The sequence below is a fragment of the Mobula birostris genome, chromosome 12 (assembly GCF_030028105.1).
Source record: "Mobula birostris isolate sMobBir1 chromosome 12, sMobBir1.hap1, whole genome shotgun sequence".
In the NCBI taxonomy this organism is placed as follows: Eukaryota; Metazoa; Chordata; class Chondrichthyes; order Myliobatiformes; family Myliobatidae; genus Mobula; species Mobula birostris.
Genome location: NC_092381.1, coordinates 109,959,641 through 109,980,842, shown reverse-complemented (window position 1 = coordinate 109,980,842; position 21,202 = coordinate 109,959,641). Strand labels below are relative to the sequence as shown.

At 45.7% G+C, this 21,202-nt stretch overlaps 1 protein-coding gene across 4 annotated transcripts in view; it reads left to right on the top strand.

Moving 5' to 3' along the window:
- LOC140206179 (calpain-9-like) overlaps nucleotides 1-21,202 on the top strand; it is a 98,444-nt gene that overhangs the window by 20,959 nt on the left and 56,283 nt on the right. For all 4 annotated transcript variants that reach the window (XR_011888088.1, XM_072274458.1, XM_072274456.1 and 1 more), the window contains exons 3-9: nucleotides 2,132-2,250; nucleotides 6,234-6,367; nucleotides 7,250-7,418; nucleotides 10,756-10,827; nucleotides 12,162-12,247; nucleotides 13,878-13,949; nucleotides 20,927-21,093. Coding sequence is in view for 3 of the 4 variants with exons in the window: in XM_072274458.1 (XP_072130559.1) it covers nucleotides 2,132-2,250; nucleotides 6,234-6,367; nucleotides 7,250-7,418; nucleotides 10,756-10,827; nucleotides 12,162-12,247; nucleotides 13,878-13,949; nucleotides 20,927-21,093 (819 nt within the window). In the remaining variant the exon portion in view is untranslated. The remainder of the gene's footprint in view (nucleotides 1-2,131; nucleotides 2,251-6,233; nucleotides 6,368-7,249; nucleotides 7,419-10,755; nucleotides 10,828-12,161; nucleotides 12,248-13,877; nucleotides 13,950-20,926; nucleotides 21,094-21,202) is intronic.

The window sequence follows — 21,202 nt, the reverse complement described above, 5'->3', positions numbered from 1 at the left end:
TTCTCATCTGCCTATTACTTCACCCTAGGTCCCCTTCTATGGTCTGCTCCCCTCTCCTATCAGATTCTTTCTTTTCCAGCCCTTGACGTTTCCCACCCACCTGGCTTCAACTCTCAGCTCCTTCCCTTCTCCCCACCTTTTTATTCTGACAACTTCTCCTTTCCTTCTCCGTCCTGAAGAGGGTCTCAGCTCGCAAAGTTGATTATTTATTCTTTTCCGCACATGGTGCCTGACTTGCTGAGTTCCTCCAGCATTTTGTGTGGTTTGCTCTGGATCTCCAGCATCTGCTGACTTTCTCATGTAACCAGGAGAAGAACACTTGGTCACGGTGAGAATCCAAACCCAACCAATGATCGGGTGCTGTTCACCAACGTGCTGATCGCAATGCTATCGTGCCGCCCCAGACAGTGTCTGGTGAAAGGAAGCTGAATATTCTGATGAAGGATCTTTGATTTGAAATAACTGTGCTCCCACAGATACTGCTTGACATGCTGAGTGTTTCAAACATTCAAATTACATTTATTATCAAAGAAACACACAACGTCCAGCCAAGCTGGTCACTCTACCCTACATCAAGAACGTATCGGAAATGACCAACAGATTTCTACGACCATTTGCCATCACAGTAACACACAAACCTGCAGCCACACTACACCAATGTTTATCAAGAATAAAAGACTCCCTACCTACAATGTAAAGAACAAACACCATATACAAAATTCCATGCGCCAACTGCCGCAAGATTTATATTGGACAGACTGGTAGGAAGCTATCAACAAGGGTACATGAACACCAACTGGCTGTAAGCTGTCATGATCAACTTTCCCTATATCTATAGCGAAGCACATCAATTCGACTGGACCAATGTCACTATCCTGGGCCAAGCCCGTCAACAAAAGCCCAAGAATTCTTAGAGGCTTTGTTCTGTACACAGAATTTTATCAACAAGCACGTTTACGTCCCACTTCAGTGTCAAGTCATCAGTCCAGAGCCAAGAGCCAATTCACACCTGATTACACGCGTCAATCAATGAGGATGACGTTAGTCCTGAATAACAGTCGACTGACTCAGCCTGGACGTCAATTATGACCTAATCCGATTTTAATGAGCCAATCGCAGATTACATAATCTGTACCCAATAGAAATGGCAAATATACCCACACCCCACCCCCACACACCACAGGACACATAAAAGACAAACAATATAGATCATCAACATTTCATTGGAAGTTGCACTGATGATGTTGCCTAGCTGGGTAATGAAACATCTGCAAGCTAACAAGCTAGCTGGCTGAGCCACTCAACAACAACATTATCGAAGCATGTATTCAGTATACAACCCTGAGATTCGTCTTCTCACAGACAGCCACAAAACAAAGAAAACCATGGAACCCATTCAAAAAAAACATCAAATTCCCAACATGCAAAAAAAAAAGAACAAATTGTGCAAACGACAAAAAAGAGTGAAACACACAGAGTATAAAACATCAAACCACGTCGAAACAGTCTGGGACTGTTCAGTTCAGCTTAAGGTGGCGCATTTTCTATTTTTGTTAAAGCTGCTGCCTTTTTGGTCGAGGTAGTTCTGAATCACATGTCTAGAGACTGAGCTGAGAGAGGTATTTAGGTCACTGCTGTGTTTCTGTGCAGTGTGTTACGACATATTTTGGAATGAGGGTATATAGCAAGTATTAATTTCACCAGCAACCAATCTTCAGACATGAACATGGATTGTAGATTAAATCTAAAGTGCAGCCCTGAACTATAATCTTCCTGGAGCTGTCGTCTGGAGTTGATTGCAAACCAGACAATGCTGATTAACAATCATTTTTGGTGTCTGGAGTGTGGGTGTGAAGACTATATGTGATTCAAAGGAAGCATTGTAGATACGTTGTAACTCTAGAATTGTCTTGCTGTTAACTTTGAAGTTTAACATGTAAAATGTCATGTAATATTGGATTGCGATATAAAATGGTGTCTCAATATCATTCCTGCTGCTCTTTTTGTTGAATAAAGCACGTCTGTATCCACTAGCTTCAGTGTTTCTCCAGTGACTTTGTACCCGTCACAACAGTGTACACAAAGCTCTGTACATCTTCTGATCATTAACGCAAACCCATCTTGTTGCCAGGCGACTGCTGGCTCCTGTCTGTCATCGCTTGCCTCAGTCTCAACAAGGATGTCATGAAACAGGTGATCCCACCAAACCAGGGATTCGGGACCGGTTACTCAGGGTGTTTCCGCTTTAAGGTATGTCCTGGTCGTCCATGTCCTTTTGCTATCTGTAAGGGGTTTGTACATTCGCCCTGCAATCATGTGGGTTTCCTTCAAGTACACTAATTGGTAGGTTAATTGGTCATTATAAATTGTCCTGTGATTTGGCCAGGGTTAACTTTGGGGGATCGCTGGGTGGTGTGGCTGGAATGGTCTCAATTTTTAAAAAAAGAGAAAGAAACAGTGGCCACCAATGATTCGTAATTGGCTTGTTTTTGTCATGTGTACCGAGGTACAGTGAAGAGTACTCTTTACATGCCATCCAGGGTCAGATCATACCAAATACAAGTACTTTGTCAATACAAGAGTCAAAACTATAACAGAAAGAAGAAGCATACACACACAAAATGCTGGAGGAACTCAGCAGGTCAGGCAGCATCGATGGGAATGAATAACAGTGAACATTTCGGGCTGAGACCCTCCTTCAACACTGAGAAGGAAGGCGGGTGGGGGGGAAGACGGCAGAATAAAATGCTGGGGAGGGGAAGGAGGATGGCTGGAAGATGATAGGTGAAGCCAGGTGGGTGGGAAAGGTAAAGGGTGGAGGAGGAGGAATCGGATAGGAGAGAAGAGTGGAGCATAGGGGAAAAGGAAGGAGGAGGTAACCTGGGGGACGTGATGGGCAGGTGAGAAGAGGCAAGAGGGCAGAGTGGGGAATAGAGGAGGAGGGGAAGATGGTGGGGGAGTAACTTGGTTCACTGGAAGGAAAAATTGATATTCATGCCATCAGGTTGGAGGCTACCTAGATGGAGTATAAAGTCTTGCTCCTCCACCCTGAGGGTGGCCTCACCCGATAATCTATTCTGTACCTGACAATAGCTAATTTATGCAACACACATAAAAGTTGCTGGTGAACGCAGCAGGCCAGGCAGCATCTCTAGGAAGAGGTACCGTTGACGTTTTGGGCCGAGACCCTTCGTCAGGACTAACTGAAAGAAGAGCTAGTAAGAGATTTGAAGGTGGGAGGGGGAGGGGGAGATCCGAAATGATAGGAGAAAGCAGGAGGGGGAGGGATGGAGCCAAGAGCTGGACAGGTGATTGGCAAAAGGGATATGAGAGGATCATGGGACAGGAGGCCTAGGGACAGGGTGAGAAGAGGAATAGTCCAGATAGCTGTAAGAGTCAGTAGGCTTATATTAGACATCAGTAGATAAGCTGTCTCCAGAGATAGAGACAGAAAGGGAAGGGAGGTGTCAGAAATGGACCAGGTAAACTTGAGGGCAGGGTGAAAGTTGGAGGCAAAGTTAATGAAGTCAAGGAGCTGTCTCTTATAAAAATGCCATCCCCTTCTTTCAATTCCTCCGTCTCCGCCACATCTGCTGTCAGGATGAGGCTTTTCATTCCAGGACGAGGGAGATGTCTTCCTTTTTTGAAGAAAGCGGCTTCCCCTTTTCTACCATCAACTCTGCTCTCAGATGCATCTCCCCCATTTCATGCACATCTGCTCTCACTCCATCCTCCCGCCACCCCACTAGGAATAGGGTTCCCCTTGTCCTCACCTACCACCCCACCAGCCTCCGGGTCCAACATATAATTCTCCGTAACTTCCGCCACCTCCAACGGGATCCCACCGCTAAGCACATCTTTCCCTCCCCCCTCCTCTGCTTTCCGCAGGGATCGCTCCCTACGCGACTCCCTTGTCCAGTCATTCCCCCCCATCCCTCCCCACTGATCTCCCTCCTGGCGCTTATCCTTGTAAGCGGAACAAGTGCTACACATACCCTTACACTTTCTCCCTTACCACCATTCAGGGCCCCAAACAGTCCTTCCAGGTGAGGCGACACTTCACCTGTGAGTCGGCTGGGGCGATATACTGCGGCCGGTGCTCCCGGTGTGGACTTTTATATATTGGCGAGACCCGACGCAGACTGGGAGATCATTTCGCTGAACACCTATGCTCTGTGCGCCAGAGAAAGCAGGATCTCCCAGTGGCCACACATTTTAATTCCACGTCCCATACCCATTCTGACATGTCTATCCACGGCCTCCTCTACTGTAACGATGAAGCCACACTCAGGTTGGAGGAACAACACCTTATATTCCATCTGGATAGCCTCCAACCTGATGGCATGAACATTGACTTCTCAAACTTCTGCTAATGCCCCACCTCCCCCTCGTACCCCATCCGTTATTTATTTATATACACACATTCTTTCTCTCACTCTCCTCTTTCTCCCTCTGTCCCTCTCACTATACCCCTTGCCCATCCTCTGGGTTCCTCCCCCACCTTTCTTTCTCCCTGAGCCTTCTGTCCCATGATCCTCTCGTATCCCTTTTGCTAATCACCTGTCCAGCTCTTGGCTCCATCCCTCCCCCTCCTGTCTTCTCCTATCATTTTGGATCTCCCCCTCCCCCTCCAACTTTCAAATCTCTTACTAACTCTTCTTTCAGTTAGTCCTGACGAAGGGTCTCGGCCCGAAACGTCGACTGTACCTCTTCCTAGAGATGCTGCCTGGCCTGCTGTGTTCACCAGCAATTTTTTATGTATGTTGCTTGAAATTCCAGCATCTGCAGAATTCCTGATGCTTGCAAGTTAATTTATGCACTTTACTTTGTTTATTTATGCATAATTCACCTGTAAATTTTTATCCTTGCTTTCCTAACTTGCATTACACCTTGGTTTGGAGTGGTCTCGTTTGACGATATACATGTATATAGTTAAATGACAGTAAACTTGCCTTGATTTGAAAGGGGAAGAAAGTAAACTTTTGAAACATCAGCGAATTGAGTTGTATTGGCAGAGAAGAGGAATGGTACTGTGTTGTAATATCAACTAGACAGTCAGCCAACCTCCATTCAAAAATAACAGAGTCTGGGTACGGCCTCCTAGCTCCTTGGTTTTATTGCAGACTCAATGGCGTGGCATAGAGAACAAAGGTTGTTATCCCTCTTCACATCTTGTGGCACATCAGCTGGCCATCTTGCCGTTTCCTTAACGTTTTATCTTTTTTTATGAAGCTGGGTTGTTAGCTCGACGCTGAACCTAGCCCGGATGGAAACTGTGCACGGAGCCGGCCGGATTTGAACCCAGATCTACTTGCCTTGGAGTCTGGGGCTGATGCCACCACACCACCTTCCGGCTACAGTGAACAGGGAGTGAAACTGCAAAACAACAAAATACAGCGTAATCACTGCGTTGTTCCTGCCACACAAATAAATGTACACAGATAAGTAATGACTTAGCCAAGTTTTCTGCAGGTGAATATTACAAGATTCTGACAAGTAAATACTGCAGGTAAATACTTGTGTAAGTCATTTGCATCTAGGTGAGTGCCAAAAAGAACTCAAAATTAACATTCTATTTCAGCAAAATATTATTGATACCTTCTGATTTATTTCTAAACAATATAACATTGACTTACAAGCAATGCTTTTGTTAGGGAAACAATAGGATGGCTTTAGATAGAAACTACTTTTGCTCCTAACATAAATCTCTGGCATTTTACCAACCAATGTACTCACTACTTCCTGACTGCACCGGAAGTGACCTAATACAGATCTGAAACTGCTCATTTCAAAATAAAAGCTGAACGTGCTTAATCATATGATTTAAAAAAAAAACTTAAATCAATTGCCTGAAGGACAGAACAGGAGGTGAGGCCTGGGGCAGATCATCTGTGATCACATTGAATTGTGGGGTAGGTTTGAGGGGCCAAGTGGTCTATTCTTGCCGTTGCTATCTTTTCCAGGAGGTTGTGGGTTGGAGTTCCATCCCAGACACAAAAGTTTGGCTTATGCCTCCCCCACACCCCCCAACTTCCTTTCCCGTCCCTACGAAGGCTCTCAGCCCAAAACGCAAATTGTTTATTCCCCACCATAGATGCTGCCTGACCTGCTGAGTTCCCTCAGTATTTTGCGTGTATTGATTTAGGTTAACGCTGCTGAGTTGTTTGAAGAGAAAATTGCCCTGGTTTGCTGCTGATAATCTAACGTTTGATATTGCCTTTTATTTCCACAAGTTCTGGCAGTATGGGCAGTGGGTCGAAGTGATAGTTGATGACCGATTGCCCACCATTGACAACAAGCTGGCATTTCTCTACTCCAGGAACAACAATGAGTTCTGGAGCCCTCTCCTGGAGAAGGCCTATGCCAAGTAAGGACCTGCTGAGTGTTTCACGGTGACTGAGCGTCCACAGTAACGGTCTGTGAGTAGCTTGAGTTATCAGACATAAGACCCTTAGACATAGGAGTAGATTCAGGCCAATCAACCTATTATGTCTATTTTGCCTTCTTCCCGTAACCTTAGACATCCTAATTAAGAGCCAATCAACCTGTGTGTGTCTATATTAAATAAAACACGCGCGCGCGCGTGCGCGCGCACACACACACACACACACACACACACACACAGCGCCTAAGACTTCTGCACAGTACTATATGTGTCAATGTGGGGAAGAGAGCGAGTTTATAAATCTAGCAGGAGCAAAAGGTGTTGGGAATGGCAAGGGTGGAGCACCACGGGGGTCGGGGGGGGGGTGGTGGTGGTGGTGTAGGTGCAGACACACCCAGCCCTGAGGCACCAGGCAAGGTCATTTACTTGCAAACAATTGGTTTATTGATCATTACAGAATGTCTCTCTGGTGTTTCCTGCTCCCTCTCCTCTGCCCCCTTCCCACTCTCAGTCTATAATAGAGACCCATATCAGAATCAGGTTTGTCATCACTCACATATGTATGAATTTTACTTTTTTTTTTGCAACAGCAGTTCAGTGCAATAATTAAAATTACTACAGTACTGTGCAAAAGTCTTGGGCACCCCAGCGCTCTATATCTATCTATCTGTGCTTAAGACCACATATATAGATATATGGCCTCCACACCCATCTGTGACAATGAATTTCACAGATTCCCGCCCCCGGTTTTGTTGGAGCTGGAGTGTTTGGCATGGCAGTGGGACCAAGGCAGTGGACGCTGGGTGGTTGGTGCTTTGGGCTGTGTCCCAATTAACCAAGGCCTTCCATTCTCTCGTTGCACAGGCTGAAGGGGTGCTATGAATCGCTGTACATCGGTTACCCTCTGGAAGCCATGGTCGATCTCACTGGTGGAGCCCCTGAATCCCTTCAGATTGACGAGATGCCCAAGGACCTTTGGAAATTCTTGAAGAAACTCCTGGACAAAGGCTCCATAGTTTGCTGTGCAAAGCCGGTAAATAGAAATGGCATTCAGGAAATAATAGCCATGTTTTCGTCTGGAGGGTGCTGTTGGATCTCCGTTTATTTTCTGAGCCTTGGGGTCCTTCCGGGAGTCAGGAATAGTGAGCAGTGTTAATTCCAAGATTCCAGTTTATTTTAGAGTCTTGCAAGAACATGGATCTGCGCCTGGAAAGTCTTCACTCTCCAGGGCGCAGGCCTGGGCAAGGTTGTATGGAAGACCAGCAGTTGCCCATGCTGCAAGTCTCCCCTCTCCACGACACTGATGTTGTCCAAGGGAAGGGCATTAGGACCCATACAGCTTGGCACCAGTGTCGTCGCAGAGCAATGTGTGATTAAGTGCCTTGCTCAAGGACACAACACGTTCCCTCGGCTGGGGCTCGAACTCACGACCTTCAGGTCGCTAGTCCAATGCCTTAACCACTTGGCCACGTGCCCACACAAATACCGAGTTAACTAAATAAAGAGCTGAGAAACTATGCTCTGAGGGGACAAGGGAATAAAGAAACCAAGATGGTGCCTCTGAAAATCCGTCACTTTTATAGATAAGATATTCCTTAGATAGAGATAAACTAGGTAGGCACTTTATTGATCCCAAAGGAAATTACAGTGTCACTGTAGCATTACAAGTGCACAGCTATAAATATTAGAAGAGAACTAGAAAGAATAAAAATAAGTTACCTCAAACAGTCTAACAGGAGGGGGTCATTACTTCCCTGGCTATAGGTTGACTCATTATAGACCCTAATGGCTGAGGGTAAGAATGACCTCGTTTAGCACTCTTTGGAGCAGCACGGTTATCTTAGACTATTACTGGAATTGTTCGTCAGCTCAGCCAAGGTGGCATACAGAGGGTGAGAAACATTGTCCAGAATTGTCAGGATTTTCCGCAGGGTCCTTTGTTCTACCACAGCCTCCAATGTGTCCAGTTTGACTCCAATAACAGAGCCAGCCTTTCTAATCAATTTATTGACCCTGTTGCTGTCACCCATGTAGATGACATTGGCCCAGCACACCACCACATAGAAGATTGTACTGGTGACAACAGACTGGTAGAACATGTGAAGGAGAGGCCTGCATACTCCAAAGGACCTCAGTCTCCTCAGGAAGTAGAGGCGACTAGTGAATAGGCTGCATAATTAAAACAATTACATCACACGGGCACTGTGCTAATACTTAGCCAATAAGAAATGACAAAGTTGATAAGACTATAAGACATGGGAGCAGAATGAAGCCATTTGGCCCATTGAGTCTCCTCCATCATTTTTCCTCTCAGCCCCAATCTCTTGCCTTCTCCCCACATCCCTTCATGCCGTGACCAATCAAGAATCTGTCAACCGCTGCCTTAAGTATACACAATGACTTGGCCTCCACAGCTGTCTGTGGCAATGAATTCCACAGATTCACCACTCTCTGGCTAAAGAAATTCCTCCTCATCCCCTTTCTAAAAGGACACCTCTCTATTCTGAGGCTGTGCCCTCTGGTCTTAGACTCCCCCACCATAGGAAACATCCTCTCCACATTCACTCTGTTGAGGCTTTTCACCATTCAATAGGTTTCAATGAGGTCACCACTCATTCGTCTGACTTCCCGTGAGCCTGAAGACACACACTCAACATTTCAGAAACAGCTTCTTCCTCTCGTCCATCAGATTTCTGAACAGTTCATGAACCCATGAACACTACTTCACTATTTTTGTTGTCTTTTTGCATTACCTACTTATCAATAGCAACACACACAAAATGCTGGAGTAACTCAGCAGGTCAGGCATCATCTGTGGAAAAGAGTAAGCTGTCAGGTGTTTCTGCTGAGACCCTTCTTCAGTCCTGAAACGACAACTGTTTACTTCTTTCCGTAGCCGGTACTTGAGCTGCTGAGTTCCTCTAGCATTTTTTGTGTGTTGCTTTGGGTTTCCAGCGTCTCCGGGCTGCTTCTCGGGTAGAATATTGGCACAGTAGTCTGCGTTACCATTCATTCTTTGGAGTTTTATCTTCTATTTTGAGGATGTCTGTGAAGAGTAAGACTGTCAGGTTGTATACTGTGTACATTCTCTGATATTAAATGGAACCATTGACCCATTGTCATTAGAAAGGATGACAATAATATTAATGGACAGGAGTGGACTCGATAGTGTGGGGGAGGAAGGAGTGCGAGAAAGATGGGGGGACAGATTGGCACCTAGAACTCACTACAAGGGTAAGTGTTATTTGCAAATTTGATAGCAACACTGGCAGTTAGCGTAATGCTTTACAGTACCAGTGACCCAGTTTCAATTCTCACTGCTGTTTGTGAGGAGTTTCTATGTTCTCCTGGTGAGTGCATGGATTTCCCCTGGATGCTCTGGGTTCTTTCCACATTCCCGAGATGTACCGGTTAATAGGTTAATGGGTCATCTGGAGTACTGTGTGCAGTTTTGGTCACCAAATTTGAGGAAGGACATTCTTGCTATGGAGGGAGTGCAGCGTAGGTTCACTGGGTTAATTCCAGGGATGGCGGGAATGTCATATGTTGGAAGATTGGAGCGACTGGGCTTGTATACACTGGAATTTAGAAGGATGAGAGGGGATCTCATTGAAACATACAAGATTATTAAGAGGTTGGACACGCTAGAGGCAGGAAACATGTTCCCGATGTTGGGGGAGTCCAGAACCAGAGGCCACAGTTTAAGAATAAGGGGTAGACCGTTTAGAACGGAGTTGAGGAAAAACTTTTTCACACAGAGGGTTGTGGATCCGTGGAATGCTCTGCCTCAGAGGGCAGTGGAGGCCGATTCTCTGGATGCTTTCAAGAAAGAGTTAGATAGAGCTCTTAAAGATAGCAGAGTCAAGGGATGTGGGGAGAAGGCAAGAACAGGGTACTGATTGTGGATGATCAGCCATGATCACAGTGAATGGCGGTGCTGGGTCGAAGGGCCGAATGGCCTACTCCTGCACCTATTGTCTATTGTCACATGGATGGAATTGGGTGACGTGAGCTCGTTGGGCCGGAGGGGCCTGGTCCATGCTGTATCTCTAAATAAATAAATTTAGGCCAAAAAAACCTGCAGATTTTCTTGTGTTTGTTATTTATTAATATTTCTTACTACATCTGATAGTGTAGTTTTTTTGTGATTGAACTGTAGTGCTGCCACAAAACAATAAATTTTACAGTGTATTTTCAGTTGTTGTAAACCTATTCCTGATTTTGATTCTGGATTTGGTGAAATAGACAACTCTTCAGTGCCAGCAACCTCGGGATGAGCTTCGAGGAATACAAGTGTAAAGTATTTTAAAAATTTACAAGAGTTTTATAATCCAATAAGTAACATGTAATCCTCCTCGTTCTCTGCACAGGGTCCAGTGGGAGTATTAGGTGAACAAGGCATTGTAACTGGACATGCATACTCCGTGACTGGTGTTGACAAGGTGAGCTAAGGCTGTTAGGTGATGCAGTGGTGTGTGACCCCTCTCGGGTTTCTCTGCAGTTTGTACTGCTGGCTGATGGAATGATAGGTGACCTTTTCAGAGCCTCGGTAAACCCCTAGCTCAGCCAGACATCCTGTGAAATAACTCTTCCTCTCACTGTGGTTCCTTCAGGTTGTCATAGCCTTAGAAAGGGGCGTGGATAATAGTCGTAGTCATACTTTATTGATCCCGGGGGAAATTGGTTTTCATTACAGTTGCACCATAAATAATTAAATAGTAATAAAACCATAAATAATTAAAAAGTAATATGTAAATTATGCCAGGAAATTAGTCCAGGACTAGCCTCTTGGCTCAGGGTGTCTGACCCTCCAAGGGAGGAGTTGTAAAGTTTGATGGCCACAGGCAGGAATGACTTCCTATGACGCTCTGTGTTGCATCTCGGTGGAATGAGTCTCTGGCTGAATGTACTCCTGTGCCCACCCAGTACATTATGTAGTGGATGGGAGACATTGACCAAGATGGCATGCAACTTGGACAGCATCCTCTTTTCAGACACCACCGTCAGAGAGTCCAGTTCCATCCCCACAATATCACTGGCCTTACGAATGAGTTTGTTGATTCTGTTGGTGTCTGCTACCCTCAGCCTGCTGCCCCAGCACACAATAGCAAACATGATCGCACTGGCCACCACAGCCTGGTAGAACATCCTCAGCATCGTCCGGCAGATGTTAAAGGACCTCAGTCTCCTCAGGAAATAGAGTCGGCTCTGACCCTTCTTGTAGACAGCTTCAGTGTTCTTTGACCAGTCCAGTTTATTGTCAATTCGTATCCCCAGGTATTTGTAATCCTCCACCATGTCCACACTGACCCCCTGGATGGAAGCAGGGGTCACCGGTGCCTTAGCCCTCCTCAGGTTTACCACCAGCTCCTTAGTCTTAGTAATGGGGACAAACTCCCACTCCCAATGGCATTCATGTTAAATGGCCTCTGACAACCAAGTCCAGCTCCTGGCCTTCACGTGTGGTTTAGCTACAAAGCCTGGCACAACTGTTTCTACTGACAGGAGAAGGGTAACACGCACAAAATGCTAGAGGAGCTCAGCAGGTCAGGCAGCATACGGGGAAAGGAATAAACAATCAGCGTATGGGGCAGAGATGCTTCGCTTCCTCCCCACTGAATTTATCCCTCACCGAGGTCTCCCACGTGCTTCTTAAAGTGGAAGTGCCTGTTCTTTAGTCAGTGCCAGTTTCGAGATTTGCCTGCTCCTCGCCTGTTGAAAGTGTGTGAGGTGTCCAGAGTCTTGGTGATCACTTTTGTTTTTGTGGATTTCCCAGGTTCAACTCAAGACAAGCGGAGTGGAGTTGGTGCGAGTTCGCAACCCGTGGGGGAGAGGGGAGTGGAGCGGTGCCTGGAGCGATGGGTAAGGGGAGAGGGAGATCTGGTCAGAGGATTTCACCCCTAAATTCTTATTCCTCTGCATAGATGCTCTTTGACCTACTGAGTTCATCAGGCATGTTCAAATACAAGTTTAATTGTCGTTCCACCATACATTTTTCCACTGAGGTTGGGTGAGACTGCAACCAGAGGGCATGGGTTAACGGTGAAAGATGAAAATGTTAAGGGGAAACTTCTTCACTCAGAGGGTGGTGAGAATGTGGACCGAGCTGACAGCACAAGTGTGCCAGGTGAGTTTGAGCTCGATTTCAATGTTTAAGAGAAGTTTGGATAGGTACCTGGATTTGAGGGATATGTACTCCGCCTCCACACGCCGACTCCTGTTGTAGACGGCAATATGATCTGTAACAAATCATAGAAAAGTACAGCATAGAAACAGGTCGTTTGGCCCATCTAGTCCATGCTGAACTGTTTAAACTGCCTAGTCCCACCAACCTGCACCGGGACCATAGCCTTCCATATCCCTCCCATCCATGTACCTATCCAAACTTCTCTTAAATGTTGAAATTGAGCTTGCATGGAGCACACTCTCACGGTCCTCTGAGTGAAGAAGTTGCCTCTCATGTTCCCCTTAAACTATTCACCTTCCACCCTTAACCCATGACATCTACTTGTAGTTCTACCCAACCTCAATGTAAAAAGCCTATCTATATCCCTCATAATTCTGTATACCTATATCAAATCTCCTGTCAGCCTTCCATGTGCTAAAGGATACAGTCCCAACCTATTCAAACTTCCCATATAACTCAAGTCCTCCAGACCTGGCAACATCCTTGTCAATTTTCTCTGTACTCTTTCAACCTTATTTGTGTCTTTCCTGTAATTCTGCTCCTCCCCTATTGATCAGCTTGCTAGTGGGGTAGACCAGATGTACTAATTTGCAAAAAAAAAAAAGACGTCAGGGACGAACAATTATACCTACCTTTGGAGCCAGAGAGGCCGTTGTCACCATGCGCATTGCCATCTTACCGGAAGTGGTAAGATCTTACCGTGCGTTACCCTGGATTTCCACGCCAAGGTTTTATGCGTTGTTTCAATCTCTGGGTGGGGAATATCGAGGTGCTAGTGTAGTGTGAGGTATACCGTTCTCCTCCTCTCCACAACGCTTCCACTTCCCGTTTTCTAGTTGCCACACGGGATCACTGAGCGTTCCAGGTGGCGCTCCCTGCATTTTCAATGTGCTCGCAGGATCAGAATCAGGTTTAATATCACCGGCATATCTCATGAGATTTATTGTTATGCAGCAGAGTAATAAAAATTGTAAATTACAGTAAGAAGTATACATTTTAAAGTTAAATTAAGTAAGTAGCGCAAAAATAGAAATTTAAAAAGTAGTGAGGTAGTGTTCATGGATTCATTGTCCATTTAGAAATCAGATGGCATAGAGGAAGAAGCTGTTCCTGAATCGTTGAGTGTGTGTCTTCAGGCTTCCTGATGGTAGAAATGAGGAGAGGGCATGTCCTGGGTGATGGGGGTGCTTAATGATGGAAGCTGACATTTTTGAAGCATCACTTCTTGAAGATATCCTGTATGCTGGGGCTCTCACCATTATATTCTGAGCGTGAAGATTTTAGATCACTTCTGTCTCTCTGCAGGTCTGCAGAGTGGAGCCAGGTCTCAGAACAACACCGTCCCCTGAAGGTACACTTGGAAGATGGAGAGTTTTGGTAAGAACCTCTGTTCATTTCCCACTAACTATCCAACAGTTCCTCCAACCCCGAGAAGAGTTCTCTGAAGGGTCTGATTAAAAGTGAAGTGATGGGGGCCAGGGAACTGCGAGTTGTTGAGATGGTGGTGCATGTGCCAGGTATCCCTGATTCCCAGATGTAGGTGAGAAGGGACTAGGCCAGGCAGGACAAGATGGAGTCCAGATGAAGGCCCTCAACCCAGAGAGCATCAACGTCCAATCCTTCCACAGATGCTGCCTGACCCATTGAGTTCTTCCGGTGTATTCTGTGTTGTTTAATACCTTCCATCTCCACTGCCTCAATCTATAACAGTCATTAGAGACACCATCAAAACAGAATTAGAACCAGCTTTATTATCACTGACGTTTGTTGTGAAATTCATTATTGTGCTGCAGCAGAATCGTGCAATACAGAAAATACACTATAATTACAATTATCATTAAGTGCCGTGTCGTATGATGTGGGCGATCTTGGTCTTTCCATGATCATTAGATTAGATTATGAGGACACTCAGTCCTTGTTTATTGTCATTTAGTAATGCATGCATTAAAAAATGATACAATGTTCCTCCGGTGTGGTATCACAGAAACATAAAACAGACCAAGACTAAAACTGACAAAAACCACATAATTATAACATATAGTTACAACAGTGCAAAGCAATACCGTAATTTGATAACAGCAGACCATGGGCACGGTAAAAAAAAGTCTCAAAGTCCCGATAGCCCCAACATTTCATGCAGATGGTAGAAGGAAGAAAGCTCTCCCTGCCATGAACCTCCAGCGCTGCAAACTTGCCGATGTAGCATCCTGGAAGCACCCGACCACAGTCTGACTCTGAGTCTGTCCGAAAACTTAGAGCCTCTGACTAGCCCTCAGATACCGAGCACAATCTCTGCCAAGCGCTTCGACCCCGGCCGCCAAGCAACAGGCAAAGCCGAGGATTCGGGGCCTTCCCCTCTGGAGATTTCGGATCACACAATAGCGGCGGCATTTCAGAAGTTTCACCAGATGTTCCTCTGTGCTCTCACATCTGTCTCCATCAAATCAGGATTGTGCACGGCACCCTACTTGACAGATTACAGATATTCATCACCGGAGAGGCCACTGCGAGCTGCGTCGCACCGCCATCTCCTCCTCCTCCCAACTCCATGATTGCTCTTGGGAAATTTTTCTACAGAAGTGGTTTGCCATTGCCTTCTTCTGGGCAGTGTCCTTACAAGATGGGTGACCCCAGCCATTATCAATACTCTTCAGGGGTTGTCTGCCTAGCGTCAGTGGTCACATACCAGGACTTGTGACGTGCACCAGCAGCTCATACGACCATCAGCCACCTGATCCCATGGCTTCATGTGATCCTGATCAGGGGGGCTAAGCAGGTGCTACACCTTGCCTAAGGTGACCTGCAGGCTAGCGGAGAGAAGGAGTGCTTTACAGCTCCTTTAGTGGAGATGTAGCTCCACCCTGCCACCCAAAATAAGTAAGTAATGCAAAGAGAGAGCAAAAATATTGAGGTGATGTTTAGTATTCATAGGTTGATGGACTCTTCAGAGATCTGATGGCAATGGGGGATAAAGCTGTTTCTAAAACACTGAGTCTCCCTAATGGTAGCAATAAGAAGAGGGCATGTACTGGATCATGGGGATACGAGTGCCAGGATCATTCACATGGAGGTGTGGAAGCAGGTTTTCCAAATTATAGTATCTGATGACAAACGAGAGAAAATCTGCAGATGCAAATTGTATCTGATGTTTGGGTACACAAAGGTTACACTCACTGACCCTGGGGGGGGCGAATGTGGTCTTTGTGCTGACTGACAATGGAAGTTTTGTCTAGAACAGGATGTCCTAGTTGCTCCACAACCAATGTTGGGCAGTTTGGCTTGTTCTGAAACATGGTTACTGTTGTGATATAGGAAACATGACCACGGTGGACACGCGACTGAAACTTGCCATGCAAGTTGACAAGTTGGCTAAGAAGGTGTATGGTGTGTTAGTCTTCATCAGTCAAGAGACTGAGTTGAAGAACCGCAAGGTAATGTTGCAGCTCCATCAAACCCTGGTTGGACCGCACTTGGAATGTTGTGTTCAGTTCTGGACACCTCATTATAAGCAGGATGTGGAAGCTTTAGAGAGGGTGCAGAGGAGATTTACCGGGATGCTGTCCAGATTAGAGAACATGACTTATGAGGAAAGGTTGAGTGAGCTGGGGCTCTTCTCTTTTTGGAGGCGACTTGATAGAGGTGTGCGAGATGATAAGTGGCGTAGATCGAGTGGATAGCCAGAGTGGAAATGGGACATGATTTTAAGATGATTGGAGGAACGTATGGGGTGGTGGGGGGGGGGGTAGTATCATGGGTAGGTTTTTTTTACACAGGGAATAGTGTGTGAAATACCCCACTGGGGTTAGTGGCAGAGACAGATACATTAGGGGCATTTAAAAAGGCACACGGATGATAGAAAAATGGAGGTCTATGTGGGAGGGAAGGGTTGGATTGGATTTAGAGTGGTTATAATGTCAGCACAAAATTGTGGGCGGAAGGGCCTGTGAAGTACTGTAATGATCTTTGTTCTATGCTCTGGAATCCAGAAACATGAGGGGTGACCTCATTGAAACCTATCAAATGTTGAAAGGATGTGTAAAGGGAACCTAACACCAGAGGACATAGCCTCAGAATGGAGGGGCATTGTTGTAGAACGGAGATGAGGAGGAATTTCTTCATCCAGAGAGTGGTGAAGCTGTGGAATTCTTTGCCATAGATGGCTGTGAAGGCCGATTAATTGGCCTTCACAGCCGAGGTTGATAGACTCTTGATTAGTCAGGATATGAAGAGATACGGGGAGAAGGCAGGAAATGGGGCTGAGAAAGGAAAATGGATCAGCCATGATGAAGTGGCGGAGCTGACTCGATATTCTGCTCCTGTGTCTTATGGTCTTTGTGAACACCAGTTGTTGAGGGATGAATGTTGGCTGAGATCCTGGGGAGAACATCTTTGCAGTAGTAGTGTGTGGTCTTCCATGTCCGTCTGGCGGGGTGGGGGGGGGCGGTTGGTGAGCACACAGATTGGTGAGAGTCTGGAAAGGTGTTGGGTGAGGGGAAAAGTAGCTGGAATTTTTCACCAGTACGCTCCTACCACAAACGTTTCATCTTCACCTCTCTCCAGGAGCATCAGCCTGTTTCATTTGCTGAAGGCTCCTTTCTTGAGAAAAGATAAGTTAATTTGTTACGTGGTCTGCTGAGCAGTTTGGGCCTGCTGTGATGGGGCCGGAATGTGTGGTGACTCCTGTGACACCAGCACTCTCTCACCAAATGTTTTGATGCACATATGATCAGTAAACTTGAATCCTGAATTTTAATAAGCTGAACCTTCTTAACCTTCAAAGAATGTAAAAATACTGGACTGCCTTAAAGATTAAATCACTTTCATTCCTCAAGGCCCTGACCCAGGTACAAGGGTCTGGCAGATGGAGTACGTTGGTAAATGCAAGGTCATCCACTTTGAAGATCAGATTAGTATCTAAAGGGTGAAAGACTGTAGCGTGCTGTTATATGAAGGGACTTGAGAGCACTTCAGTACCAGAATCAGGTTTAATATCACTGGCGTATGCGGTGAAATTTGTTGTCTTTGTGCCAGCAGTACAATGCAATACATAATAATAGAATAAAACATGAATTACAGTAAATAGATATAATGGTTAAATTAAATCAGTAGCGCAAAATAAAAATTAAAAAGTAGTGAGGTAGTGTTCATGGATTCAATGTCCATTCAGAAATCTGATGGCAAAGGGGAAGATGCTGTTCCTGTACCTCCTCCCTGGGTTTTGAGGGTCCTTAATGATGGATCTCTCCTTGAAGATGTCCTGGATACCGTGAAAGCTAAGCATGATGGAGCTGACTAAGTTTACAACTCTCTGCGGATTATTTTAATCCTGTGCAGTAGCCCCTCCCCACCATCCCCACTGCCCCAGGCTTCTGTACCTCCTACCTGATGGTAACAGTGAGAAAAGGGCATGTCCTGGTTCTGGAGGTTTTTAATAATGGACGCTGCCTTTCTGAGACACCGCTCCCTAAAGATGTCCTGGGTACTTTGTAGGCGAGTACCCAAGATGGAGCTGACTAGATTTACAACCTTCTACAGCTTCTTCCAGTCCTGTGCAGTAGCCCCTCCATACCAGACAGTGATGCAGCCTTTCAGAATGCTGTCCATGGTACAACTATAGAAGTTTTTGAGTGTATTTGTTGACATGCCAAATCTCTTCAAACTCCTAATAAAGTATAGCCGCTGTCTTGCCTTCTTTATGACTACATCAATGTGTTGGGACCAGGTTAGATCCTCAGAGATCTTGACACCCAGAAACTTGAAGCTGCTCACACTCTCCACTTCTGATCCCTCTATGAGGATTGGTATGTGTTCCTTCGTCTTACCCTTCCTGAAGTCCACAATCAGCTCTTTCTTCTTACTGACGTTGAGTGCCAGGTTTTTACTGCGGCACCATTCCACTAGTTGGCAAATCTCATTCCTGTACGCTCTCTCGTCACCACCTGAGATTCCACCAACAATGGTTGTATCATCAGCAAATTTGTAGATGGTGTTTGAGCTATGCCTAGCCATACAGTCATGTGTATACAGAGAGTAGAGCAGTGGGCTAAGCACACACCCCAGAGGTGCGCCAGTGTTGATCGTCAGCGAGGAGGATATGTTATCACCAATCTGCACAGATTGTGGTCTTCTGGTTAGGAAGTTGAGGATCCAATTGCAGAGGGAGGTACAGAGGCCCAGGTTCTGCAAATTCTCAATCAGGATAGTAGGAATGGTGATATTAAATGCTGGGCTATAGACAATGAACAGCATCCTGATGTAGGTGTTTGTGTTGTCTAGGTGGTCTAAAGTCATGTGGAGAGCCATTGAGTTTGTCTCTGCCGTTGACCTATTGTGGCGATAGGCAAATTGCAATGGGTTCAGGTCCTTGCTGAGGCAGGAGTTCCGTCTAGTCATGACCAACTTCTCAAAGTATTTCATCACTGTTGATGTGAGTGCTACCAGGTAATAGTCATTAAGGCAGCCCATTATTCTTCTTTGGCACTGGTATAATTGTTGCCTTTTGAAGCAAGTGGGAACTTCTGCTCGTAGCAATGAAAGGTTGAAAATGTCCTTGAATTCTCCCACTAGTTGGTTGGCCAAGGATATGTTGGGCCCAGGATAGATCCTTCGAGATATTGACACCCCAGAACTTGAAATTGCTCACTCCTTCCACTTCTGTTCCCTCTATGAGGACTGGTGTGTGTTCCCTCATCTTATCCTTTCTGAAGTCCACAATCAGCTCTTTGGTCTTGTTGACTTTGTTGTTCCTGCGACACCACTCAACTAGCTGATATATCTCACTTCTGTACACCCTCCGAATTTCGGCCAACAATAGTTGCATTATAAGCAAGTTTCTTGATGGCATTTGAGCTGTGCCTAGCCACCCAGTCATGGGTGTTGAGAGAGTAGAGCACGTGTGTCAGTGCTGATCATGGAGGTTCAACTAAGCTAGAAATGTTTCTTGATGATTCTCATTTGTACTCAGTGTCTGAGGCTTCTCACTTAAGTGTCCAACAATAATCAGCCAGCACTGATGGGTTCCAGTTACCCCAATACCATTTCTCCATGACAGCAATGTCCTGGTGAAACCTTTCACCATGCTCATCACTGACAGCGCCAAGATTTGCAGGGAAAAAGTCTAAATGGGAATGCAGAAAATGAATCTTTAGTGACGTGTTGCACTTCATGGTTTTGTATGCTTGAAACATGTTGTCAACCAGCTGCATGTAGTTTGATGCTCTGTAGTTGCCAAGAAAATTTTCAACAACATCCTTGAATGCCTTCCATGTGATTTTCTCCGGTCCCACTAGAAGTTCTTCAAATTGCCTGTCATTGATGACCTATTTGATTTGTGGACCAACAAAAATGCCTTCCTTAATCTTGGCATCAATTATTCTGACTTGAATTATGAATTGAAATAACAAATATAGGTGATGATAACGATATTTCATGGTGGATTTTCATGATCAGCAGCCCAAAATCCATAAGATTCGCCCAAAAGTATTCAGGAAGCAAAATCTTTGCTGTCCTGAGTATTCAAGGAATAGATTGTGTAAAGGTTTTAGGTAAGACTTTTGCACAGACTGCAGTAATTTTATGTATGCACTGTACTGCTGCCACAAAAGAAACAGATTTCATGAAGTATGTGGGTAATGATAAACCTAAGTCTGATATGGGTCTCTTTTAGGGATTGAGAGTGGGAATGGGACAAGGAGAGGGAATCATGGTTAGGAAAAAGGGAGGAGAAGTGAGAGGGGAGAAAGTAGGAAGCACCAGAGAGGCATTCTATAATGATCAATAAACCAATTATTTGGAATCAAATGACCTTGCCTGGTGTCTCAGGGCTGGGTGTGTCTGCACCCATGACACTGCCCGTCCCTGGCACTCTCTGCCACCTGTCCAACCCCTCTCCCATGGCACTCCACCCTCACCATTCCCAACATCATTTGCTCTCACCAAATTTACAAACTCGCTCTCCACTCCACATTGACAAATGCTGTACTGTGCAAAAGTCTCAGGCACCCTGGCTGCAGTGTGTATGTGTGTGTGTATATAAAAAAAAGTATTGAATGCCTAGGACTTTTGCACAGGACTGTACATAGCAGGAATATTAAGCATTATGGCGAGTAGGTAGATGGAGCTGAGTCCACTGCCAAATCAGAATGGCCATATTGAATGGTGGAGTAGGCTCGATGGGACAAAATGGCTGACTCCTGCTCCTAGTTCTTATGCAGAATTTGAACCCACAACGTCCAGAAGCAACATACAACACACACAGCCGCGGCTGACAGTTAATGACTGTGTGCGAGTGGGTTATTTTCCACCCTGGTGCTGATTAATCAGATGGTTCTTTTGTGTGTGTTTGCTTCAATGAGGATGTCCATTGAGGACTTCAAGAAACATTTTTCTTGCGTGGAGATTTGCCATTTAAGTCTGGATCTGCTCTCCAACCCAGATGGGAAGCTGAAACCCTGGGTCCAAATGATCTACGAGGGTCGCTGGATTCGGGGCTTCTCTGCTGGAGGCAATTTACACTACAAAGGTAGGACGCAGGCACTGAGCGCCAGATGTTGTCTCCATCACTCTACCATCCGGTTGGGTGATCAGAGCAACGTCAGGGGTGCCCCACTCTGGAGCAGGGAAGGTCAGCA